Source organism: Oncorhynchus tshawytscha, unplaced genomic scaffold (genome assembly GCF_018296145.1).
Source record: "Oncorhynchus tshawytscha isolate Ot180627B unplaced genomic scaffold, Otsh_v2.0 Un_contig_1574_pilon_pilon, whole genome shotgun sequence".
NCBI classification, from domain to species: domain Eukaryota; kingdom Metazoa; phylum Chordata; class Actinopteri; order Salmoniformes; family Salmonidae; genus Oncorhynchus; species Oncorhynchus tshawytscha.
Window position 1 is genome coordinate 20,001 of NW_024608812.1, and position 27,500 is coordinate 47,500.

The 27,500-nt window shown below is 44.6% G+C and overlaps 1 protein-coding gene across 1 annotated transcript in view; it reads left to right on the forward strand.

Moving 5' to 3' along the window:
• Positions 1-16,277, forward strand: part of LOC121843850 (armadillo-like helical domain-containing protein 3) — a 34,798-nt gene extending 18,521 nt beyond the window's left edge. The window contains exons 10-11 of the mRNA XM_042313716.1: positions 13,665-13,781; positions 15,922-16,277. Of these exons, the coding sequence (XP_042169650.1) occupies positions 13,665-13,781; positions 15,922-16,014 (210 nt within the window). The 3' untranslated portion in view covers positions 16,015-16,277. The remainder of the gene's footprint in view (positions 1-13,664; positions 13,782-15,921) is intronic.
• Positions 16,278-27,500: the final 11,223 nt, after the last annotated feature.

The following is a 27,500-nucleotide window of genomic DNA, read 5'->3' on the forward strand; positions in this document are numbered from 1 at the left end:
TCTTCTCTCTCGTGAAACCTCTCCTCCTCTCTCTCTCTCTCTCCCTCTCCTCTCTCTCTCTCTCCTCTCTCTCTCTCTCTCCCTCTCCTCCTCTCTCTCTCTCCCTGCTCCCTCTCCTCCTCTCTCTCTCTCTCTCTCCTCTCTCTCCCTCTCCTCCTCTCTCTCTCTCCTCTCTCTCCTCCCTCTCTCTCCTCTCTCTCTCTCCCTGCTCCCTCTCTCTCCTCTCTCTTCCCCTCCCTCCTCCTCTCTCTCTCTCCCTGCTCCCTCTCCTCCCTCTCTCTCTCTCCCTCTCTCTCCCTCTCCTCCTCTCTCTCTCTCTCTCCCTCTCCTCTCCTCTCTCCCTCCCTCTCCTCCTCTCTCCCTCTCCTCTCTTAATAAGGCGTGAAACCTCTCCTCCATCTCCTTCCTCTCTTGGCATTTCTCTGCCTCTCCTCTCCATCCCTCCATCTCCCCAGTGGTGACAGTAGAAGATGAATAGCACCCTGAACACACAGCTTTCAAATGAACCAGCTTCACTATAATATACATCCCTATATCTCATCCACACACACACACACACACACACACACACACACACACACACACACACACACACACACACACACACACACACACACACACACACACACACACACACACACACACACGCAATTTTGTATTGCTATACTTGTGGGGAATTGATTCCCATCCAGAATCTTAACTACTAACCCTAAATCGAACCCTTAACTTTTAATTGTAACCCTAAACCTGTGTCTGATGAGCTATAAGAAGTTTGTTCATGGATATTTATAATTAGTTTGAAGTTATAATTCCAGTTTTACTTGGTGTTATTACTGTTCCCCACTTGTCCCAATTTACACACACCACACCCCCCACACACACCCCACCCACACCACACCCCCCACACACCACACCCCACCCACACCACACACACACACACCCCACCCCACCCACACCACACCACACCCCACACCCACCCCACCCACACCACACCACACCACACCACACACACACACACACACCACACACACACACCCCACCCACACACACCACACCACACACCCCCACCACACCACACACACACCACACACCCACACACACCCACACCCACACCACACCACCACACCACACCCACACCACACCACACCACACACACACACACCACACACACCACACGCAATTTTGTATTTGCTATAGCACACACACACCACACCACACACACCCACACCACACACACACACACACCACACACACACACACCACACCACACCCCACCACACCACACCCCACCCACACCACACCACACCCCACACACACCACACCACACCACACACACACACCACACCACACACACCACACACACCACACCACACACACACCACCCACACCACACCCACACCCACACACCCACACCCACACCCACACCACACCACCCACACCCACCCCACACCCACCCACACCACACCCCACCCACACCACACCACACCACACACCCACCCCACCCACACCACACACCACACCACACACACCACACACACACCCACACCACACCACCCACCCACACCACACACACACACCACACCACACCCCACACCACACCACACCCCACCACACACACACCACACCCACACCCACACCACACCACACACACACACACCACACCACACACACCACACACACACCACACACACACCACACCCCACACACACCACACCACACCCCACACACACACCACACCCCACCCACACCACACCACACCCACCCACACCACACCACACACACACCACACACACACACACACACACACACACACACACACACACCACACACACACACACCACACACACACACACACCACACACCACACCCCATCCACACCACACCACACCACACACCACACCCCACCCACACCACACCACACCCACCACCCACACCACACACACACACACCACACACACACCACACACACCCCACCCACACTCTACATGAGGGTTTCAATGAGGTGTTGTTACAGAACTCTACATGAGGGTTTCAATGAGGTGTTGTTACAGAACTCTACATGAGGGTTTCAATGAGGTGTTGTTACAGAACTCTACATGAGGGTTTCAATGAGGTGTTGTTACAGAACTCTATGAGGGTTTCAATGAGGTGGTTACAGTTGAGGGTTTCAATGAGGTGTTGTTACAGAACTCTATATGAGGGTTTCAATGAGGTGTTGTTACAGAACTCTACATGAGGGTTTCAATGAGGTGTTGTTACAGAACTCTACATGAGGGTTTCAATGACACACCAGGTGTTGTTACAGAACTCTACATGAGGGTTTCAATGAGGTGTTGTTACAGAACTCTATATGAGGGTTTCAATGAGGTGTTGTTACAGAACTCTACATGAGGGTTTCAATGAGGTGTTGTTACAGAACTCTATATGAGGGTTTCAATGAGGTGTTGTTTCAATGAGGTGTTGTTACAGAACTCTACATGAGGGTTTCAATGAGGTGTTGTTACAGAACTCTATATGAGGGTTTCAATGAGGTGTTGTTACAGAACTCTACATGAGGGTTTCAATGAGGTGTTGTTACAGAACTCTACATGAGGGTTTCAATGAGGTGTTGTTACAGAACTCTACATGAGGGTTTCAATGAGGTGTTGTTACAGAACTCTACATGAGGGTTTCAATGAGGTGTTGTTACAGAACTCTATATGAGGGTTTCAATGACTGTTGTTTACAGAACTCTACATGAGGGTTTCAATGAGGTGTTGTTACAGAACTCTACATGAGGGTTTCAATGAGGTGTTGTTACAGAACTGTTACAGAACTCTACATGAGGGTTTCAATGAGGTGTTGTTACAGAACTCTACATGAGGGTTTCAATGAGGTGTTGTTACAGAACTCTACATGAGGGTTTCAATGAGGTGTTGTTACAGAACTCTACATGAGGGTTTCAATGAGGTGTTGTTACAGAACTCTGAGGGTTTCATGAGGGTTTCAATGAGGTGTTGTTACAGAACTCTACATGAGGGTTTCAATGAGGTGTTGTTACAGAACTCTACATGAGGGTTTCAATGAGGTGTTGTTACAGAACTCTACATGAGGGTTTCAATGAGGTGTTGTTACAGAACTCTTACAGAACTCTATATGAGGGTTGAGGGTTTCAATGAGGTGTTGTTACAGAACTCTACATGAGGGTTTCAATGAGGTGTTGTTACAGAACTCTATATGAGGGTTTCAATGAGGTGTTGTTACAGAACTCTATATGAGGGTTTCAATGAGGTGTTGTTACAGAACTCTATATGAGGGTTTCAATGAGGTGTTGTTACAGAACTCTACATGAGGGTTTCAATGAGGTGTTGTTACAGAACTCTACATGAGGGTTTCAATGAGGTGTTGTTACAGAACTCTACATGAGGGTTTCAATGAGGTGTTGTTACAGAACTCTACATGAGGGTTTCAATGAGGTGTTGTTACAGAACTCTATATGAGGGTTTCAATGAGGTGTTGTTACAGAACTCTACATGAGGGTTTCAATGAGGTGTTGTTACAGAACTCTATATGAGGGTTTCAATGAGGTGTTGTTACAGAACTCTACTGAGGGTTTCAATGAGGTGTTGGGTTTCAATGAGGTGTTGTTACAGAACTCTATATGAGGGTTTCAATGAGGTGTTGTTACAGAACTCTATATGAGGGTTTCAATGAGGTGTTGTTACAGAACTCTATATGAGGGTTTCAATGAGGTGTTGTTACAGAACAGAACTCTATATGAGGGTTTCAATGAGGTGTTGTTACAGAACTCTACATGAGGGTTTCAATGAGGTGTTGTTACAGAACTCTACATGAGGGTTTCAATGAGGTGTTTGTCCCATTTGGTGAAATCTTGTTTTGCAAGTGGACACCACAACTCACTGCCATAAAGTGCAATTGGTTAAATGACACATTTAATTAGTCCGGACAAAGTTCACTTACTGTTTAACAGATACCCCACTTTTCTCCACAACCTGAAAAAAAATCTGATGTTATTTTTTGGCCAGTATATGCAGCTCTTTGTTTATAATGCATTGACTGCTCTCCCTTGAGGCGTTCCCAAGTTGATGCCAAGACACCAAACAGCACCCACTGGGATCATGTTCCAGGCTTTGATTGGACAGTGAAACACGCACTGGCACCTACAGGCGCCGTGCACAGGTTTCATTTCTCTCTCATACCGTCACGGCTGAAGCCAGTGCATATTCCTACTATCTATGTGTCCAGGTTCAACGTGGGACGCCCCTCATTATAAACAAACAGTGGGTTAAAATTCATGGTTATGGCGTCATTTTCAGCTCTATTACAAGCGATTTAATAGACGAAACAACAATGTAATTAAACCAATTGACTGGCCAGAGATCAGGTTAGTCATCAGTGAAGACGCAGTGTAAGCTGATAGTATGTTGGACGTCCAAATTGAAGTCAAAATGATGGATGAAATCGAAGTGTGTCGGCTGTATGGTGATTTACGAGTCATAACGTACATTTCACCGGTACCACCAGTAGTAGTAGGCCAACCGAAAACACCACGACGGAACGCGTCTGAAGTGACGATGCGCCGCGGAGAACAGCTAGCATGTCCAGAGCCACGCCAGAGCCACACCAGAGCCACGGACAGACACGGTGCAGATCAGCAGGTGGGGGCTGTTCGTTGGCAGCCAGACGAGACAATCGAAGGAGGAGGCGCTGAGCAAAGTTACTGGGCTGGAATTTAGTCACGCTTTCTCTATATAGATCGATGCTTCTAATTGTGCATGTTATGAACATTTATTTTTATTTTGATGATGATAGGTGATACTCTGGCTGGATGTATGTATTTTTTTTCCAGTGCCTCGTTCATTTGGCAGACCTAACTTAATGACCCTGTTTCTACAAGGCCTAGACTATGGGAGGACCTAATCCTATTTGTATAAATATTTTGTTAAAGCCCAGTCTATAGAGATGCATTCAGGTAATGAACTCGTTATCATGCATCAACATTTTAATCTGATTACAATTACTGTCAATCATTGTTGAATTTGTGTTGTTATACAATTAAGTAGGTTAATGAACTGATAAGACATTCATACATTGCTATTTTTGACTATGGTGTTTAATGGAATGCAGTTTTCCATGTGACTAATGTTCATTTGTGTAAATCAGTCTGAAATGTAATATTCATCCTGTTGTTCATGTCCATGTAGCCGAGGACAAGGTGGTAAAGGACTGTTACAGTGAGGCTACCGCTCGCTAGCCACTTTTCTGAGAGGGGGAGGGGGAGATCTGGATCCGTTAAACAGTTAATACATTTTGTCTGGCCTAAGTAATTGTAGTGTGTGCAGTACTCTATATATTTTGTACCAATTGAGAACTTTGGTCTAATTCCCTGAGATCTGGATCTTCTCTGGAAAATCATTATTTTAGTCTTTTTGGGGTTTACTGCCAGGGCCCAGGTCTGGCAGTACTGCTCTAGCAGGTCCAGGGCCCAGGTCTGGCAGTACTGCTCTAGCAGGTCCAGGGCCCAGGTCTGGCAGTACTGCTCTAGCAGGTCCAGGGCCCAGGTCTGGCAGTACTGCTCTCAGGTCCAGGGCCCAGGTCTGGCAGGTCCAGGGGCCCAGGTCTGGCAGTACTGCTCTAGTAGGTCCAGGGCCCAGGTCTGGCAGTACTGCTCTAGCAGGTCCAGGGCCCAGGTCTGGCAGTACTGCTCTAGCAGGTCCAGGGCCCAGGTCTGGCAGTACTGCTCTAGCAGGTCCAGGGCCCAGGTCTGGCAGTACTGCTCTAGTAGGTCCAGGGCCCAGGTCTGGCAGTACTGCTCTAGCAGGTCCAGGGCCCAGGCCTGGCAGTACTGCTCTAGCAGGTCCAGGGCCCAGGTCTGGCAGTACTGCTCTAGCAGGTCCAGGCTCTGCTGTAGGCCAGGTGCTGTGGGTGACAGCAGGCATAGGTCATCTGCGAATAGCAGGCATTTAACCTGTGGAGAACTGTGGAGACTAACACCAGCGGCTGAGGATTTTTCTAGAATAGTGGCCAATTCGTTGATGTAAATATTAAAGAGTGCAGGTCTCAGATTGCAACCCTGGTGAACGCCCCGCCCCTGGTGAACGCCCCGCCCCTGGTGAAAGAATTCAGTTGTTTTCTTACCAATTTTGATGCTGCACGTATTGCCAGTATACATTGATTTAATTATGTCATATGTTTTACCCCCTACACCACTTTAAATAACTTTGTAGAACAGTCCTGTATGCCAAATAGAATCAAATGTTTTTTGGATGTCGATAAAACTAGCGTACGTTTTGGTATTATTTTGGTGCACATGTTTATCTATCAGGGTGTGTCTCTATCAGGGGTCTCTCTCTGCCTCTCTCTCTGCCTTTCTCTTGCTCTCTGTTCCTCCCTCCCTCTACCCCTCTATCCTTCTCCACATCCTTGCATTGATAAATTTGAATAAACACATGCATCTTATCTCCCCCCTTTCTCCATAAGAGGATAACACACACACACACACACACACACACACACACACACCATTAATCTCAGTCTTGTCGTTGTAGGGAGAGAAGTGAAGGGAGACTGAGATGGAGAGAGAGAGGTAGTGTAGATGAATATTTCAGTAGTTTACCATCAGATGTAGAAGTAAAAACAACAGCACTTCCCCTGGTGGTAACATTTATCAGGACAAAGGAGAAGAAACGTGTCTGTTGCTCCAGTCCCGTCTCACATTTCATGTCTCTGGGAGAATCAAGACTCACGTTTTTCACTGTGTGTGTGTGTGTTTGAAATTGTTTTTGCAAACTGCGTTGTGTGTTTGTGTGCTTCTGGGTGTTTAATATTTTGTGTGTGTTGAGTGCCTCTCTCTCCTCTCAGCGTGATACAGGGGTTTGTTCATGCATCTGTGCATTCTTCACAGCTGGCTGAAAACGTGTTGTTCCTTGTAAAATAACTATTCTGGTTCTCTGTGCGTGTGAGACAGAGTGAGAGATGTATGGAGAACCAGTGGAGAATCGTTCCAGACATCCTCTCCTCTTCTCTCTTTTAGAGAGACTTCTCCTCTATTCCTGTTTACTGTATCATCTATTCCCCTTCCTTGTTTGAAAGGAGAGACAGATCACTGTTAAACAAGTGTAGCAGAGAGGAGAGACAGATCACTGTTAAACAAGTGTAGCAGAGAGGAGAGGAGAGACAGATCACTGTTAAACAAGTGTAGCAGAGAGGAGAGACAGATCACTGTTAAACAAGTGTAGCAGAGAGGAGAGACAGATCACTGTTAAACAAGTGTAGCAGAGAGGAGAGACAGATCACTGTTAAACAAGTGTAGCAGAGAGGAGAGACAGATCACTGTTAAACAAGTGCAGCAGAGAGGAGAGGAGAGACAGATCACTGTTAAACAAGTGCAGCAGAGAGAACTAATTGGCTGTGGATCTGGGAAGAGAGAGAATCAAATAAAGGAAAAACTAATATGATAATTAACAGGAGACAGCAGGGTAGCCTCTCTCTCCTCTCCATCCTTCTCTCTCTCTCCTCTCCATCCTTCTCTCTCTCCCCTCTATCCTCCTCTCTCTCTCTCCATCCTTCTCTCTCTCCTCTCCATCCTTCTCTCTCTCCTCTCCATCCTTCTCTCTCTCTCTCTCTCTCTCTCTCTCTCTCCTCCTCCTCTCCATCCTTCTCTCTCTCTCTCTCTCCTCCTCTCCATCTCTCTCTCCCCTCTCCTCTCTCTCTCTCCATCCTCTCTCTCTCTCTCTCTCTCTCTCCATCCTCTCTCTCTCTCCTCTCCATCCTCCTCTCTCTCTCTCTCCATCCTTCTCTCTCTCCTCTCCATCCTCCTCTCTCCATCCTTCTCTTTCTCTCTCTCCATCCTTCTCTCTCTCCATCCTCTCCATCCTTCTCTTTCTCTTTCTCCTCTTTCTTTCTCTCTCTCTCTCTTTTCTTTCTTTCTTTCTCTCCTCTCTTTCTTCCTCTCCATCTTCTTTCTCTCTCTTCTTTCTCTTCTTTCTCTCTCTCTTCTTTCTCTTCTTTCTCTCTCCTCTCCATCCTCTCTCTCTCTCTCTCCTCTCCATCCTCTCTCTCTCTCTCTCCTCTCCATCCTTCTCTCTCCTACCTCTAAGGAGGTAGCATTGAATTGGGTACAGTCATATCTAACTGACAGGAAACAGTCCACCTATATCAATGGTTCATTTTCTTCCCCTAATGTGTTAAACTGTGGAATACCGCAGGGCAGCTGCCTTGGGCCACTTCTCTACTTAATATACACCAACGACCTTCCCTATGCCTTGGTTGAAACTCAAGCTACTATATTTGCAGATGATACTACAATTTATGCAGCAAGACAATCGGTTCAACAGGTACAGCAAGCTTTGCAGGGAGATTTGGAGATTATCAGGAAATGGGTTTGCCAAAACAAACTTGCTTTAAACACCAAGAAAACCAAAGTTATGTTGGTCTGTTCAACTAAGAAAAGGCCAAAACATCATGAGATACAATTAAGTATGGGAGGAGGACAAATTGAAGAAGTGGCAGAAACCAAACTACTGGGAGTGCAGCTAGACAACTGCTTATCATGGTCATCTCAAATAACTAATCTATGTAAAAAAAAATATTAAAACAGCATGCATAATCAGAAGGATAGCTAAATATTTACCAGGGAAAATCCTTCAGCAAATAACACAGGCATTGATTGGTTGAGAGTCAAGTGAACTATTGTTCGGTGGTCTGGGGAAATGCATCATCTAGTGAACTTAGGAGGCTGCAGAATGCACAGAATAAAGCAGCAAGGAGATATGGTTCTTCTGTTGCAGTCATGCGCAGTGTTCTTGGTTGGTCATCAATCGACAAGATAATTGAAAAAAACATGCTTATCTTATTTTATAATATACATCATTTAAAATTCAGTTGGTAAGAGACAGACATTCAGTTCTAGGAATAGGTTGTCCACCATCTATGTGTTATCCAGACAGAACAGTATTCAGTTGGTAAGAGACAGACATTCAGTCAATACGAGGAATAGGTTGTCCACCATCTATGTGTTATCCAGACAGAACAGTACAGAGACAGACATTATTCAGTTGGTATCCAGACAGACAGTATTCAGTTTAAGAGACAGACATTCAATACGAGGAATAGGTTGTCCACATCATCAGTATTCAGTTGGTAAGAGACAGACATTATCCAGACAGAATCAGTATTCAGTTGGTAAGAGACAGACATTCAGTCAATACTAGGAATAGGTTGTCCATCATCATCTCATAAGAGACAGACATTGTTATCCACCATCAGTTATCCAGAGTTGGTAAAAAAGAAATGGGCAAAAGAACATTTAGATTTAGAGCAATAAAGAAATGGAATAAATTAACTGAGCAAACTAGAAACCTTTCAGTATATAAGTTTAAACATTATTTAAAAACAATGTAAATATAGTATATAGAAATGTTGTGGGACTGTAGTAGATAGTAGATGAAGAATAGTAGATGTAGTAGATGAAGAATCAATATTTTTTATATATTTTTCATATATTTTTAGATTGAGTATTTATTGGGTCATTATGCTAGTGTATTATGTATGTTTGTAATAGTGTGTTATATGTGAAAGTGTGTTTGTATTATAAATTGTATATTAATGTTAAGGACTCTTGGAAGATTAGTCCAAATGGGGACTAAAAGAGATCCTAATAAAATAAAATAAAATCTCCTCTCCATCCTTCTCTTTCTCCTCTCCATCCTTCTCTCTTTCTCTCCATCCTTCTCTCTCCTCTCCATCCTCCTCTCTTTCTCTCCATCCGTCTCTCTCTCTCTCCTCTCCATCCTTCTCTCTCCTCTCCATCCTCCTCTCTTTCTCTCCATCCTTCTCTCTCTCTCTCCTCTCCATCCTTCTCTCTCTCTCCTCTCCATCCTCCTCTCTCCTCTCCATCCTCCTCTCTCCTCTCCATCCTCCTCTCTCCTCTCCAATTCAATTCAATTCAATTCAAGGGCTTTATTGGCATGGGAAACATGTGTTAACATTGCCAAAGCAAGTGAGGTAGACAACATACAAAGTGAATATATAAAGTGAAAAACAACAAAAATTAACAGTAAACATTACACATACAGAAGTTTCAAAACAGTAAAGACATTACAAATGTCATATTATATATATATACAGTGTTCTAACAATGTACAAATGGCTAAAGGACACAAGATAAAATAAATAAGCATAAATATGGGTTGTATTTACAATGGTGTTTGTTCTTCACTGGTTGCCCTTTTCTCGTGGCAACAGGTCACAAATCTTGCTGCTGTGATGGCACACTGTGGAATTTCACCCAGTAGATATGGGAGTTTTTCAAAATTGGATTTGTTTTCGAATTCTTTGTGGATCTGTGTAATCTGAGGGAAATATGTCTCTCTAATATGGTCATACATTGGGCAGGAGGTTAGGAAGTGCAGCTCAGTTTCCACCTCATTTTGTGGGCAGTGAGCACATAGCCTGTCTTCTCTTGAGAGCCATGTCTGCCTACGGCGGCCTTTCTCAATAGCAAGGCTATGCTCACTGAGTCTGTACATAGTCAAGGCTTTCCTTAATTTTGGGTCAGTCACAGTGGTCAGGTATTCTGCCGCTGTGTACTCTCTGTGTAGGGCCAAATAGCATTCTAGTTTGCTCTGTTTTTTTGTTAATTCTTTCCAATGTGTTAAGTAGTTATCTTTTTGTTTTCTCATGATTTGGTTGGGTCTAATTGTGCTGCTGTCCTGGGGCTCTGTAGTGTGTGTTTGTGTTTGTGAACAGAGCCCCAGGACCAGCTTGCTTAGGGACTCTTCTCCAGGTTCATCTCTCTGTAGGTGATGGCTTTGTTATGGAAGGTTTGTGAATCGCTTCCTTTTAGGTGGTTGTAGAATTTAACAGCTCTTTTCTGGATTTTGATAATTAGTGGGTATCGGCCTAATTCTGCTCTGCATGCATTATTTGGTGTTCTACGTTGTACACGGAGGATATTTTTGCAGAATTCTGCGTGCAGAGTCTCAATTTGGTGTTTGTCCCATTTTGTGAAGTCTTGGTTGGTGAGCGGACCCCAGACCTCACAACCATAAAGGGCAATGGGCTCTATGACTGATTCAAGTATTTTTAGCCAGATCCTAATTGGTATGTTGAAATTTATGTTTCTTTTGATGGCATAGAATGCCCTTCTTGCCTTGTCTCTCAGATCGTTCACAGCTTTGTGGAAGTTACCTGTGGTGCTGATGTTTAGGCCAAGGTATGTATAGTTTTTGTGTGCTCTAGGGCAACAGTGTCTAGATGGAATTTGTATTTGTGGTCCTGGTGACTGGACCTTTTTGGAACACCATTATTTTGGTCTTACTGAGATTTACTGTCAGGGCCCAGGTCTGACAGAATCTGTGCATAAGATCTAGGTGCTGCTGTAGGCCCTCCTTGGTTGGTGACAGAAGCACCAGATCATCAGCAAACAGCAGACATTTGACTTCGGATTCTAGCAGGGGGAGGCCGGGTGCTGCAGACTTTTCTAGTGCCCTCGCCAATTCGTTGATATATATGTTGAAGAGGGTGGGGCTTAAGCTGCATCCCTGTCTAACCCCACGACCCTGTGTGAAGAAATGTGTGTGTTTTTTGCCAATTTTAACCGCACACTTGTTGTTTGTGTACATGGATTTTATAATGTCGTATGTTTTCCCCCAACACCACTTTCCATCAGTTTGTATAGCAGACCCTCATGCCAGATTGAGTCGAAGGCTTTTTTGAAATCAACAAAGCATGAGAAGACTTTGCCTTTGTTTTGGTTTGTTTGATTGTCAATTAGGGTGTGCAGGGTGAATACATGGTCTGTTGTACGGTAATTTGGTAAAAAGCCAATTTGACATTTGCTCAGTACATTGTTTTCATTGAGGAAATGTACGAGTCTGCTGTTAATAATAATGCAGAGGATTTTCCCAAGGTTACTGTTGACACATATTCCACGGTAGTTATTGGGGTCAAATTTGTCTCCACTTTTGTGGATTGGTGATCAGTCCTTGGTTCCAAATATTGGGGAAGATGCCAGAGCTAAGTATGATGTTAAAGAGTTTTAGTATAGCCAATTGGAATTTGTTGTCTGTATATTTGATCATTTCATTGAGGATACCATCAACACCACAGGCCTTTTTGGGTTGGAGGGTTTTTATTTTGTCCTGTAACTCTTTCAATGTAATTGGAGAATCCAGTGGGTTCTGGTAGTCTTTAATAGTTGATTCTAAGATCTGTGTTTGATCATGTATATGTTTTTGCTCTTTATTCTTTGTTATAGAGCCAAAGAGATTGGAGAAGTGGTTTACCCATACATCTCCATTTTGGATAGATAATTCTTCGTGTTGTTGTTTGTTTAGTGTTTTCCAATTTTCCCAGAAGTGGTTAGAGTCTATGGATTCTTCAATTGCATTGAGCTGATTTCTGACATGCTCTCTCCTCTCCATCCTCCTCTCTCCTCTCCATCCTCCTCTCTCCTCTCCATCCTCCTCTCTCCTCTCCATCCTCCTCTCTCCTCTCCATCCTCCTCTCTCCTCTCCATCCTCCTCTCTCCTCTCCATCCTTCTCTCTCCTCTCCATCCTTCTCTCTCCTCTCCATCCTCTCTTTCTCTCCATCCTCTCCTCTCCATCCTCTCTCTCTCCATCCTCTCCTCTCCTCTCTCCTCTCCATCCTCCTCTCTCCTCTCCATCCTCCTCTCTCCTCTCCATCCTTCTCTCTCCTCTCCTCCATCCCTCTCTTTCCTCTCCATCCTTCTCTCTCTCTCCATTCTCCTCTCCATCCTTCTCTCTCTCTCCTCTCCATCCTTCTCTCTCTCTCCTCTCCATCCTTCTCTCTCTCTCCTCTCCATCATTCTCTCTCCTCTCCATCCTCCTCTCTCTTCTCCATCCTTCTCTCTCCTCTCCATCCTCCTCTCTCCTCTCCATCCTTCTCTCTTTCTCTCCATCCTCCTCTCTCCTCTCCATCCTCCTCTCTCCTCTCCATCCTTCTCTCTCCTCTCTCTCCTTCTCTCTCCTCTCTCTCCTTCTCTCTCCTCTCTCTCCTTCTCTCTCCTCTCCCTCCTTCTCTCTCCTCTCCATCCTTCTCTCTTTCTCTCTCCTTCTTTCTCAAATTCAAATTCAAGCTGCTTTATTGGCATGAAACACATTGCATCAATATTGCCATGCAGCAATGTATACAATATATATTGTAATAAATAACATACATTGTAATAAAATCTCTCTCTCATTTTCTCTCTCTCTCTCGCTTTCTCTCTCTCGTTTCCTCTTCCCATCTCTCTCCTCCCCCTACTGCTCTCTCTCTCCCCTTGTTTCCTCTTTCTCTCTGCCCCTCGCTCCCCCTACTGCTCTCTCTCCCCCTTGTTTCCTCTTCCCATCTCTCTCCTCCCCTCTCTCTCTCCTCTTTCTCCACCTTTTCTCTCTTCCCCTACCATTCTCTCTCTCTTGCCCATCTCGCTCTTGCTCTCTCCCCTACTGCTCTCTCTCTCCCCTACTGCTCTCTCTCTCTCCCCCTACTGCTCTCTCTCTCTCCCCCTTGTTTCCTCTTCCCATCTCTCTCCTCCCCCTCTATCTTCCTATTTCTCTCTCTCTCTTTCCCTACTGTTCTCTCTCTCTTCCTCTTTCCATCTCTCTCCTCCATATCTCATCTCTCTCCATCTATTTCAAAATGTCCCCCCCTCCCCCTGTAGGTATTGGAGGTGGTCCGGTCCAACTATGATACGTTGACCCTGAAGCTGCAGGATGGACTGGACCAGTTTGAGAGATACTCTGAACAACCCAAGGAGGCTGCCTTCTTTAAAGAACTGGTGAGAGGGAACAGAATAAACACACACAGTACATGGGACATGATACATGCTTGTATTGGTAAAGTTGGTGTCTCACTCATAGTCCTGCACAATTAGTTGAATTCACATCAAATTGTCAAAACATATTGACATATTTTGAAACGCCACTGTAGCGTCAGTTTTTGTCGTCTCCCTGACCACTTGGGACTGCTTCCCTCACACCAAGCCCCACCCCCTGTCAATCAAGCAGCACAGTGCTTCCTCGCTGTCGGGTTCACTATTAGTTTGCTGTTCTGTTAGGTTCACTATTAGTTTGCTGTTCTGTCAGGTTCACTATTAGTTTGCTGTTCTGTCAGGTTCACTATTAGTTTGCTGTTCTGTCAGGTTCACTATTAGTTTGCTGTTCTGTCAGGTTCACTATTAGTTTGCTGTTCTGTCAGGTTCACTATTAGTTTGCTGTTCTGTCAGGTCCACTATTAGTTTGCTGTTCTGTCAGGTCCACTATTAGTTTGCTGTTCTGTCAGGTTCACTATTAGTTTGCTGTTCTGTCAGGTTCACTATTAGTTTGCTGTTCTGTCAGGTTCACTATTAGTTTGCTGTTCTGTCAGGTTCACTATTAGTTTGCTGTTCTGTCAGGTTCACTATTAGTTTGCTGTTCTGTCAGGTTCACTATTAGTGTGCTGTTCTGTCAGGTTCACTATTAGTTTGCTGTTCTGTCAGGTTCACTATTAGTTTGCTGTTCTGTCAGGTTCACTATTAGTTTGCTGTTCTGTCAGGTTCACTATTAGTTTGCTGTTCTGTCAGGTCCACTATTAGTGTGCTGTTCTGTCAGGTTCACTATTAGTGTGCTGTTCTGTCAGGTTCACTATTAGTTTGCTGTTCTGTCAGGTCCACTATTAGTTTGCTGTTCTGTCAGGTTCACTATTAGTTTGCTGTTCTGTCAGGTCCACTATTAGTGTGCTGTTCTGTCAGGTTCACTATTAGTTTGCTGTTCTGTCAGGTCCACTATTAGTTTGCTGTTCTGTCAGGTTCACTATTAGTTTGCTGTTCTGTCAGGTCCACTATTAGTTTGCTGTTCTGTCAGGTTCACTATTAGTTTGCTGTTCTGTCAGGTCCACTATTAGTTTGCTGTTCTGTCAGGTTCACTATTAGTTTGCTGTTCTGTCAGGTTCACTATTAGTTTGCTGTTCTGTCAGGTTCACTATTAGTGTGCTGTTCTGTCAGGTTCACTATTAGTTTGCTGTTCTGTCAGGTCCACTATTAGTTTGCTGTTCTGTCAGGTCCACTATTAGTGTGCTGTTCTGTCAGGTTCACTATTAGTGTGCTGTACTGTCAGGTTCACTATTAGTTTGCTGTTCTGTCAGGTTCACTATTAGTGTGCTGTTCTGTCAGGTTCACTATTAGTTTGCTGTTCTGTCAGGTTCACTATTAGTTTGCTGTTCTGTCAGGTTCACTATTAGTTTGCTGTTCTGTCAGGTTCACTATTAGTTTGCTGTTCTGTCAGGTTCACTATTAGTGTGCTGTTCTGTCAGGTTCATTATTCGTTTGCTGTTCTGTCAGGTTCACTATTAGTTTGCTGTTCTGTCAGGTCAGATCCAGGCAGATTGTTCCAAACTAGAACGATGCTGCTTTCCACTTTTCTTCTTAATTCTAATCATTCTATTTCTAGGATTCCAAGTGTTTTGATCTTTATTACACGTCAAATCACAATTATTTTGTTGCCCGTATCATGCAGCCCTACTCACTCTCTCTCTCTCTCTCCCCCACACTCCATCTCTCTCCTCTCCCCCCTACTCACCCTCTCTCTCTCTCTCTCCCCCTACTCACTCTCTCTCTCTTCTCCCTCACACTCCATCTCTCTCTCTCTCTTCTCCCTCACACTCCATCTCTCTCCTCTCTCTCTCTCTCTCTCTCTCTCTCTCTCTCTCTCTCTCTCTCTGTCCCCTCTCGCTCTCTCTGTCCCCCTCTCTCTCTCTCGCTCTCTGTCTCTGTCTCTCTCTCTCCCCTCTCCCCCCCTCTCTCTCTCCCCCCCTCTCTCCCCCTCTCTCTCCCCCCCTCTCTCTCCATCCCCCTCTCTCCCCCCCCCCCTCCCCCTCTCTCTCTCTCTCTCTGCCCCCCTCTCTCTCTCTCTCTCCCCCTCTATCCCCCCCCCCCTCTCTAGGTTCGCTCCATCAGTCTGAATGTGAGGAAGAATGTGTCTCTGAACACACTGAGTCAGGACCTCCTGCTCAAAGAGTTCTCCACCATCTCCTGAGAGACACATGTATAGTCCTCACCCCCCTGACCCTATCTGACTACACACACACTCCTCTATCTGACTACACACACACCCCTCCCTCCTCACCCATCCACACACCCCCCTCTCAAAGAGTTCTCCACCATCTCTGGAGAGGGAGGGGCACACATCTCTCTCCCCACCTGCCCTACACACACCACTCCTCCACTGCCTCACCTCTCTCTCTCCCCACCTGCCCTACACACACCACTCCTCCACTGCCTCACCTCTCTCTCTCCCACCTGCCCTACACACACCACTCCTCCACTGCCTCACCTCTCTCTCTCCCCACCTGCCCTACACACACCACTCCTCCACTGCCTCACCTCTCTCTCTCCCCACCTGCCCTACACACACCACTCCTCCACTGCCTCACCTCTCTCTCCCCACCTGCCCTACACACACCACTCCTCCACTGCCTCACCTCTCTCTCTCCCCACCTGCCCTACACACACCACTCCTCCACTGCCTCACCTCTCTCTCTCCCCACCTGCCCTACACACACCACTCCTCCACTGACCAAGCCCCCCACCCCATGTTTGAGGAAATGATGCCAACTCCTCCAGATACGGACGGACACACCGGTCGACTGATCCCCACCACACACCATACTACTCTGGGGTTGATCTGGCTGACTGGTGGGGTTTGTCTGAAAGTCTGTACTATACGCCATGTGTGAGTGGTTTCAGTCTAAAGAGAAGTGTGTGTGAGCGCTATTACTACATTGTGTTTGTGTGTGTATATTGGCAGGACTGTTACCAGACTGATCCATGCAAATATCTCCTTCCCAAATTGCACCCTATTCCCTATATAGTGACCTACGTGTGGTAGTGCACTATAACTTTTGTTAGTGCACTATAGAGGGAATAGGCTGTCGTTGTATCATCTGTTGTTCAACTGATCATTGGATTGAATCATTTTTCTTCTTTGTTTTTGTTGTGGAAAAAAAACCTTTTAGTTCTAAAAATGTACATTTGGTTGTTTGTTTTCTCTGCTCTGTTGGTTGGCCTTCCGTTACTAGGCAACCGATCCATCCATGTCGTTTGACATGAACGAACGATCCGAGACAACCTGAGTTTGATGAATCAGACATGGAATTTATTTTTCTCTCGGATTCAGAAAAAATAAGAAAATGAAAGAAATACAGACAAAAACAAGCAAAAGTGTTTCCTGTTTCCTGTTTCCTGGTGACTGAATGTTTCTGTGGGAGCTAAAACCTGTTTCCTGGTGACTGAATGTTTCTGTGGGAGCTAAAACCTGTTTCCTGGTGGTGACTGAATGTTTCTGTGGGAGCTAAAACCTGTTTCCTGGTGGTGACTGAATGTTTCTGTGGGAGCTAAAACCTGTTTCCTGGTGACTGAATGTTTCTGTGGGAGCTAAAACCTGTTTCCTGGTGGTGACTGAATGTTTCTGTGGGAGCTAAAACCTGTTTCCTGGTGACTGAATGTTTCTGTGGGAGCTAAAACCTGTTTCCTGGTGACTGAATGTTTCTGTGGGAGCTAAAACCTGTTTCCTGGTGACTGAATGTTTCTGTGGGAGCTAAAACCTGTTTCCTGGTGACTGAATGTTTCTGTGGGAGCTAAAACCTGTTTCCTGGTGGTGACTGAATGTTTCTGTGGGAGCTAAAACCTGTTTCCTGGTGACTGAATGTTTCTGTGGGAGCTAAAACCTGTTTCCTGGTGGTGACTGAATGTTTCTGTGGGAGCTAAAACCTGTTTCCTGGTGACTGAATGTTTCTGTGGGAGCTAAAACCTGTTTCCTGGTGGTGACTGAATGTTTCTGTGGGAGCTAAAACCTGTTTCCTGGTGACTGAATGTTTCTGTGGGAGCTAAAACCTGTTTCCTGGTGGTGACTGAATGTTTCTGTGGGAGCTAAAACCTGTTTCCTGGTGGTGACTGAATGTTTCTGTGGGAGCTAAAACCTGTTTCCTTTCTTCACGTTTTGAATACATCCTATATTTCTCTCCTTTTATCTTGAGAATACATCGACCCTTAACCTCTTACGACCATCCTGATGTCACACGCTTACAGTCTGTTTTGCTACACGGATGAGATGAAGTGAGACCAACTGAGAGCTCAGCGGTCAGGATGGTCGTCTGAGGCTACATTCACACAGCCGATGAGGACAGTATGGCAGACATTTTGAGAAGAGGCTACATACGTAGGCTCGCTGTATTCTCAACCGTGGTGACGTCCAGCATTAACAGACTCATGGAGCCGGGGTGAAGTTTCCCCCAAATGCTGATCCTGGGGCAGCTTAGAATTCTCCCCACTAACGGTTAAGGTTATGATTGGGGGATGGCATGCTGATCCTAGATCTGTACCTAGGGGAAACTTCACCCCGGCGCTAGTTGATCTTTAAGGTCGCAAAAGCTGTTTTCGGGTAACGTTGCACAACATTTGTGATCTTGAACAAAGCGCTGCACAAGAGATTTCTCTGAGGACCCTCGTATTAAAGATGGATAAACAAATTATGCAACACTCTCTTTTCTCTCTCTCTATTTGACGGTAGGATTCTCTCTCTATTTGACGGTAGGATTCTCTCTCTATTTGACGGTAGGATTCTCTCTCTCTATTTGACGGTAGGATTCTCTCTCTATTTGACGGTAGGATTCTCTCTCTATTTGACGGTAGGATTCTCTCTCTATTTGACGGTAGGATTCTCTCTCTATTTGACGGTAGGATTCTCTCTCTATTTGACGGTAGGATTCTCTCTCTATTTGACGGTAGGATTCTCTCTGTTTGACGGTAGGATTCTCTCTATTTGACGGTAGGATTCTCTCTCTATTTGACGGTAGGATTCTCTCTCTATTTGACGGTAGGATTCTCTCTCTATTTGACGGTAGGATTCTCTCTATTTGATGGTAGGATTCTCTCTCTATTTGACGGTAGGATTCTCTCTCTCTATTTGACGGTAGGATTCTCTCTATTTGACGGTAGGATTCTCTCTCTATTTGACGGTAGGATTCTCTCTCTCTATTTGACGGTAGGATTCTCTCTATTTGACGGTAGGATTCTCTCTCTATTTGACGGTAGGATTCTCTCTCTATTTGACGGTAGGATTCTCTCTCTATTTGACGGTAGGATTCTCTCTCTATTTGACGGTAGGATTTCTCTCTCTATTTGACGGTAGGATTCTCTCTCTATTTTGATTCTCTCTCTATTTGACGGTAGGATTCTCTCTCTATTTGACGGTAGGATTCTCTCTCTATTTGACGGTAGGATTCTCTCTCTATTTTAGGATTCTCTCTCTATTTGACGGTAGGATTCTCTCTCTATTTGACGGTAGGATTCTCTCTCTATTTGACGGTAGGATTCTCTCTCTATTTGACGGTAGGATTCTCTCTCTATTTGACGGTAGGATTCTCTCTCTATTTGACGGTAGGATTCTCTCTCTATTTGACGGTAGGATTCTATTTCTCTCTATTTGACGGTAGGATTCTCTCTCTATTTGACGGTAGGATTCTCTCTCTATTTGACGGTAGGATTCTCTCTCTATTTGACGGTAGGATTCTCTCTCTCTATTTGACGGTAGGATTCTCTCTCTATTTGACGGTAGGATTCTCTCTCTATTTGACGGTAGGATTCTCTCTCTCTATTTGACGGTAGGATTCTCTCTCTATTTGACGGTAGGATTCTCTCTCTATTTGACGGTAGGATTCTCTCTCTATTTGACGGTAGGATTCTCTCTCTCTATTTGACGGTAGGATTCTCTCTCTATTTGACGGTAGGATTCTCTCTCTATTTGACGGTAGGATTCTCTCTCTATTTGACGGTAGGATTCTCTCTCTATTTGACGGTAGGATTCTCTCTCTCTATTTGACGGTAGGATTCTCTCTCTATTTTTGACGGTAGGATTCTCTCTCTATTTGACGGTAGGATTTCTCTCTCTATTTGACGGTAGGATCTCTCTCTATTTGACGGTAGGATTCTCTCTCTCTATTTGACGGTAGGATTCTCTCTCTATTTGTTAGGATTCTCTCTCTATTTGATGGTAGGATTCTCTCTCTCTATTTGACGGTAGGATTCTCTCTCTCTATTTGACGGTAGGATCTCTATTTGACGGTAGGATTTCTCTCTATTTGACGGTAGGATTTCTCTCTATTTCGGTAGGATTTCTCTCTATTTGACGGTAGGATTCTCTCTATTTGACGGTAGGATTCTCTCTCTATTTGACGGTAGGATTCTCTCTCTATTTGACGGTAGGATTTCTCTCTCTATTTGACGGTAGGATTCTCTCTCTATTTGACGGTAGGATTCTCTCTCTCTTTGACGGTAGGATTCTCTCTCTCTATTTGACGGTAGGATTCTCTCTCTCTATTTGACGGTAGGATTCTCTCTCTCTATTTGACGGTAGGATTCTCTCTCTCTATTTGACGGTAGGATTCTCTCTCTCTATTTGACGGTAGGATTCTCTCTCTCTATTTGACGGTAGGATTCTCTCTCTCTATTTGACGGTAGGATTCTCTCTCTATTTGATGGTAGAATTCTCTCTATTTGACGGTAGGATTCTCTCTCTCTATTTGACGGTAGGATTCTCTCTATTTGACGGTAGGATTCTCTCTATTTGACGGTAGGATTCTCTATTTGACGGTAGGATTCTCTCTCTATTTGACGGTAGGATTCTCTCTCTATTTTCCGGTAGGATTCTCTCTCTATTTGACGGTAGGATTCTCTCTCTATTTGACGGTAGGATTCTCTCTATTTGACGGTAGGATTCTCTCTCTCTATTTGACGGTAGGATTCTCTCTCTCTATTTGACGGTAGGATTCTCTCTCTCTATTTGACGGTAGGATTCTCTCTCTCTATTTGACGGTAGGATTCTCTCTCTATTTGACGGTAGGATTCTCTGTCTTCCTCTCTAACTCCTGTAGCTAGTAATGTTATTTGTCTGTTTGTTTTTTAAAATAAAAGTTTGTTTCCTACTCCTCACTTCCTGTGGCGTCCCTGCTTTGTTAAGGACAAGACAGACCACTCGGACCAATGCTACAAATAACCTCTGACCTCAGAATGTTGACCGTTTTATGTTCTGTTCAGTTCCCCATGATTTTCCATGTTAAATCGTCACTGTTCGTCGACACCCAGCAGGTGATCTACTGCCAACGGTCCTTATGGTCTGTTATCACAGCCAACGGTCCTTATGGTCTGTTATCACAGCCAACGGTCCTTATGGTCTGTTATCTACTGCCAACGGTCCTTATGGTCTGTTATCTACAGCCAACGGTCCTTATGGTCTGTTATCACAGCCAACGGTCCTTATGGTCTGTTATCTACTGCCAACGGTCCTTATGGTCTGTTATCTACAGCCAACGGTCCTTATGGTCTGTTATCACAGCCAACGGTCCTTATGGTCTGTTATCTACTGCCAACGGTCCTTATGGTCTGTTATCACAGCCAACGGTCCTTATGGTCTGTTATCACAGCCAACGGTCCTTATGGTCTGTTATCTTCTGCCAACGGTCCTTATGGTCTGTTATCTACTTTCAACGGTCCTTATGGTCTGTTATCACAGCCAACGGTCCTTATGGTCTGTTATCTACTGCCAACGGTCCTTATGGTCTGTTATCTACAGCCAACGGTCCTTATGGTCTGTTATCACAGCCAACGGTCCTTATGGTCTGTTATCACAGCCAACGGTCCTTATGGTCTGTTATCACAGCCAACGGTCCTTATGGTCTGTTATCACAGCCAACTGTCCTTATGGTCTGTTATCTACTGCCAACGGTCCTTATGGTCTGTTATCACAGCCAACGGTCCTTATGGTCTGTTATCACAGCCAACGGTCCTTATGGTCTGTTATCTACTGCCAACGGTCCTTATGGTCTGTTATCACAGCCAACGGTCCTTATGGTCTGTTATCACAGCCAACGGTCCTTATGGACTGTTATCACAGCCAACGGTCCTTATGGTCTGTTATCACAGCCAAAACAGAGGTAGGATTTTTAATGAATTTATTTGCAGGTTATGTTGGAAAATAAGTATTTTGTCACCTACAAACAAGCAAGATTTCTGGCTCTCACAGACCTGTAACTTCTTCTTTAAGAGGCTCCTCTGTCCTCCACTCGTTACCTGTATTAATGGCACCTGTTTGAACTTGTTATCAGTATAAAAGACACCTGTCCACAACCTCAAACAGTTACACTCCAAACTCCACTATGGCCAAGACCAAAGAGCTGTCAAAGGACACCAGAAACAAAATTGTAGACCTGCACCAGGCTGGGAAGACTGAATCTGCAATAGGTAAGCAGCTTGGTTTGAAGAAAACTGTGGGTGCAATTATTAGGAAATGGAAGATATACAAGACCACTGATAATCTCCCTCGATCTGGGGCTCCACGCAAGATCTCACCCTGTGGGGTCAAAATGATCACAAGAACGGTGAGCAAAAATCCCATAACCACTTGGGGGGACCTAGTGAATGACCTGCAGAGAGCTGGGACCAAAGTAACAAAGACTACCATCAGTAACACACAACGCCGCCAGGGACTCAAATCCTGCAGTGCCAGACGTGTCCCCCTGCTTAAGCCAGTACATGTCCAGGCCTGTCTGAAGTTTGCTAGAGAGCATTTGGATGATCCAGAAGAAGATTGGGAGAATGTCATATGGTCAGATGAAACCAAAATATAACTTTTTGGTAAAAACTCAACTCGTCGTGTTTGGAGGACAAAGAATGCTGAGTTGCATCCAAAGAACACCATACCTACTGTGAAGCATGGGGTTGGAAACATCATGCTTTGGGGCTGTTTTTCTGCAAAGGGACCAGGACGACTGATCCGTGTAAAGGAAAGAATGAATGGGGCCATGTATCGTGAGATTTTGAGTGAAAACCTCCTTCCATCAGCAAGGGCATTGAAGATGAAACGTGGCTGGGTCTTTCAGCATGACAATGATCCCAAAAACACCACCCGGGCAACGAAGGAGTGAAGCATTTCAAGGTCCTGGAGTGGCCTAGCCAGTCTCCAGATCTCAACCCCATAGAAAATCTTTGGAGGGAGTTGAAAGTCTGTGTTGCCCAGCAACAGCCCCAAAATGTCACTGCTCTAGAGGAGATCTGCATGGAGGAATGGGCCAAAATACCAGCAACAGTGTGTGAAAACCTTGTGAAGACTTACAGAAAACGTTTGACCTCTGTCATTGCCAACAAAGGGTATATAACAAAGTATTGAGATAAACTTTTGTTATTGACCAAATTCTTATTTTCCACCATAATTTGCAAATAAATTCATTAAAAATCCTACAATGTGATTTTCTGGATTTTTTTTCTCATTTTGTCTGTCATAGTTTAAGTGTATCTATGATGACAATTACAGGCCTCTCTCATCTTTTTAAGTGGGAGAACTTGCACAATTGGTGGCTGACTAAATACTTTTTTTACCCCACTGTATGCTTTTATTAATGTCCCAAATGACAGGCTATTCCCTACGTAGTGCACCCTATTCCCTAGTTTAAACCAAGGCCCGACCCCATAGTGTGGTGACTCCCTGTGGATCCCAAGGTGGTTTTCCTGTTTTAGTTACACTAGACATTTACATTGATTCTCTCTCTATTTGATGGTAGGATTCTCTCTATTTGACGGTAGGATTCTCTCTCTCTATTTGACGGTAGGATTCTCTCTATTTGACGGTAGGATTCTCTCTCTCTATTTGACGGTAGGATTCTCTCTCTATTTGACGGTAGGATTCTCTCTCTATTTGACGGTAGGATTCTCTCTCTATTTGACGGTAGGATTCTCTCTCTATTTGACGGTAGGATTTCTCTCTCTCTATTTTGATTCTCTCTCGGTAGGATTCTCTCTCTATTTGACGGTAGGATTTCTCTCTCTATTTGACGGTAGGATTCTCTCTCTATTTGACGGTAGGATTCTCTATTTGACGGTAGGATTCTCTCTATTTGACGGTAGGATTCTCTCTCTATTTGACGGTAGGATTCTCTCTCTATTTGACGGTAGGATTCTCTCTCTCATTTTTGACGGTAGGATTCTCTCTCTATTTGACGGTAGGATTCTCTCATGGTAGGATTCTCTCTCTATTTGACGGTAGGATTCTCTCTATTTCTCTATTTGACGGTAGGATTCTCTCTCTATTTGACGGTAGGATTCTCTCTCTATTTGACGGTAGGATTCTCTCTCTATTTGACGGTAGGATTCTCTCTCTATTTTGACGGTAGGATTCTTCTCTCTCTGATTCTCTCTATTTGACGGTAGGATTCTCTTCTATTGACGGTAGGATTCTCTCTCTATTTGACGGTAGGATTCTCTCTCTATTTGACGGTAGGATTCTCTCTCTATTTGACGGTAGGATTCTCTATTTCTCTCTATTTGATGGTAGGATTCTCTTCTTCTCTCTATTTGACTGTAGGATTCTCTCTCTCTAGTAATGTTAGGATTTCTCTGTTTGTTTTTTTAAATAAAAGTTTGTTTCTCTATTTGACTAGGATTCACTCTTTGGTAGGATTTCTCTCTCTATTTGTTAGGACAAGACAGACCACTCTCAATCTCTATTTGACGGTAGGACCTCAGAATTTCGTTTTAGGTTCTCTCTATTTGACGGTAGGATTCTCTCTCTATTTCGGTAGGATTTCTCTCTCTATTTGACGGTAGGATTCTCTCTCATTTGATAGGATTCTCTCTCTCTATTTGATGGGATTCTCTCTCTATTTGACGGTAGGATTCTCTCTCTATTTGACGGTAGGAGGATTCTTTCTATTTGACGGTAGGATTCTCTCTCCATTTGAGGTAGGATCTATTTGACGGTAGGATTCTCTTCTATTTGACGGTAGGATTCTCTCTCTCTATTTGATCAGGAGCTCTCTATTTGACGGTAGGATTCTCTCTCTCTATTTGATCAGGCCAACTCCTTATGGTCTGTTATCTCTATTTGACGGTAGGATTCTCTCTCTATTTCTGGTAGGATCTCTCTCTATTTGACGGTAGGTCTTCTCTCTATTTGACGGTAGGTCCTCTCTCTCTATTTGACGGTAGGATTCTCTCTTTGATCGGTAGGATTCTCTCTCTATTTGTCGGTAGGATTCTATTTTCTGTTCTCTATTTGACCAAGGATGGTAGGATTCTTTCTCTCTATTTCTGGTATTCTCTATGGTCTGTTATCCTCTCTAACTCCTGTAGCTAGTAATGTTATTTGTCTGTTTGTTTTTAAAATAAAAGTTTGTTTCCTACTCCTCACTTCCTGTGGCGTCCCTGCTTTGTTAAGGACAAGACAGACCACTCGGACCAATGCTACAAATAACCTCTGACCTCAGAATGTTTGTTTTATGTTCTGTTCAGTTTATGATTTTCTGTTCAGTCGACACCCCAGGTGATTTTCCATGTTATGGTCTGTTCCTTATGGTCTGTTATCACCAACGGTCCTTATGGTCTGTTATCTACAGCCAACGGTCCTTATGGTCTGTTATCACAGCCAACGGTCCGGTCCTTATGGTCTGTTATCACAGCCAACGGTCCTTATGGTCTGTTATCACAGCCAACGGTCCTTATGGTCTGTTATCTACAGCCAACGGTCCTTATGGTCTGTTATCTACTGCCAACGGTCCTTATGGTCTGTTATCTACTGCCAACGGTCCTTATGGTCTGTTATCACAGCCAACGGTCCTTATGGTCTGTTATCTACAGCCAACGGTCCTTATGGTCTGTTATCTACTGCCAACGGTCCTTATGGTCTGTTATCACAGCCAACGGTCCTTATGGTCTGTTATCACAGCCAACGGTCCTTATGGTCTGTTATCACAGCCAACGGTCCTTATGGTCTGTTATCACAGCCAACGGTCCTTATGGTCTGTTATCACAGCCAACGGTCCTTATGGTCTGTTATCACAGCCAACGGTCCTTATGGTCTGTTATCACAGCCAACGGTCCTTATGGTCTGTTATCACAGCCAACGGTCCTTATGGTCTGTTATCACAGCCAACGGTCCTTATGGTCTGTTATCACAGCCAACGGTCCTTATGGTCTGTTATCTACAGCCAACGGTCCTTATGGTCTGTTATCACAGCCAACGGTCCTTATGGTCTGTTATCACAGCCAACGGTCCTTATGGTCTGTTATCTACTGCCAACGGTCCTTATGGTCTGTTATCTACTGCCAACGGTCCTTATGGTCTGTTATCACAGCCAACGGTCCTTATGGTCTGTTATCACAGCTTATGGTCTGTTAACGGTCCTTATGGTTTGTTATCACAGCCAACGGTCCTTATGGTCTGTTATCTACAGCCAACGGTCCAGCCAACGGTCCTTCTGGTCTGTTATCACAGCCAACGGTCCTTATGGTCTGTTATCACAGCCAACGGTCCTTCTGGTCTGTTATCTACTGCCAACGGTCCTTATGGTCTGTTATCTACTGCCAACGGTCCTTATGGGTTATCCTTATGGTCTGTTATCACAGCCAACGGTCCTTATGGTCTGTTATCTACAGCCAACGGTCCTTATGGTCTGTTATCTACAGCCAACGGTCCTTATGGTCTGTTATCTACTGCCAACGTCCTTATGGTCCTTATGGTCTGTTATCTACTGCCAACGGTCCTTATGGTCTGTTATCTACAGCCAACGGTCCTTATGGTCTGTTATCTACAGCCAACGGTCCTTATGGTCTGTTATCTACTGCCAACGGTCCTTATGGTCTGTTATCACAGCCAACGGTCCTTATGGTCTGTTATCACAGCCAACGGTCCTTATGGTCTGTTATCACAGCCAACGGTCCTTATGGACTGTTATCACAGCCAACGGTCCTTATGGTCTGTTATCACAGCCAACGGTCCTTATGGTCTGTTATCACAGCCAAAACAGAGGTAGGATTTTTAATGAATTTATTTGCAAGTTATGGTGGAAAATAAGTATTTGGTCACCTACAAACAAGCAAGATTTCTGGCTCTCACAGACCTGTAACTTCTTCTTTAAGAGGCTCCTCTGTCCTCCACTCGTTACCTGTATTAATGGCACCTGTTTGAACTTGTTATCAGTATAAAAGACACCTGTCCACAACCTCAAACAGTTACACTCCAAACTCCACTATGGCCAAGACCAAAGAGCTGTCAAAGGACACCAGAAACAAAATTGTAGACCTGCACCAGGCTGGGAAGACTGAATCTGCAATAGGTAAGCAGCTTGGTTTGAAGAAATCAACTGTGGGAGCAATTATTAGGAAATGGAAGATATACAAGACCACTGATAATCTCCCTCGATCTGGGGCTCCACGCAAGATCTCACCCTGTGGGGTCAAAATGATCACAATCACAAAAATCACTAGACATTTACATTGAGAGTTAAAGCCTCTTAACAATGGTCCCTGGAAAAGATGCTGCTGGCTACATTACACTATCTCTCTTTCTCCCTCTCTCACCTCTTCTCTCTTTCTCCCTCTCTCCTCTTCTCTCTTTCTCCTCTCTCTCTCTTCTCTCTTTCTCCTCTCTCTCTCTCTTTCTCTCTCTCTCCTCTTCTCTCTTTCTCCTCTTCTCTT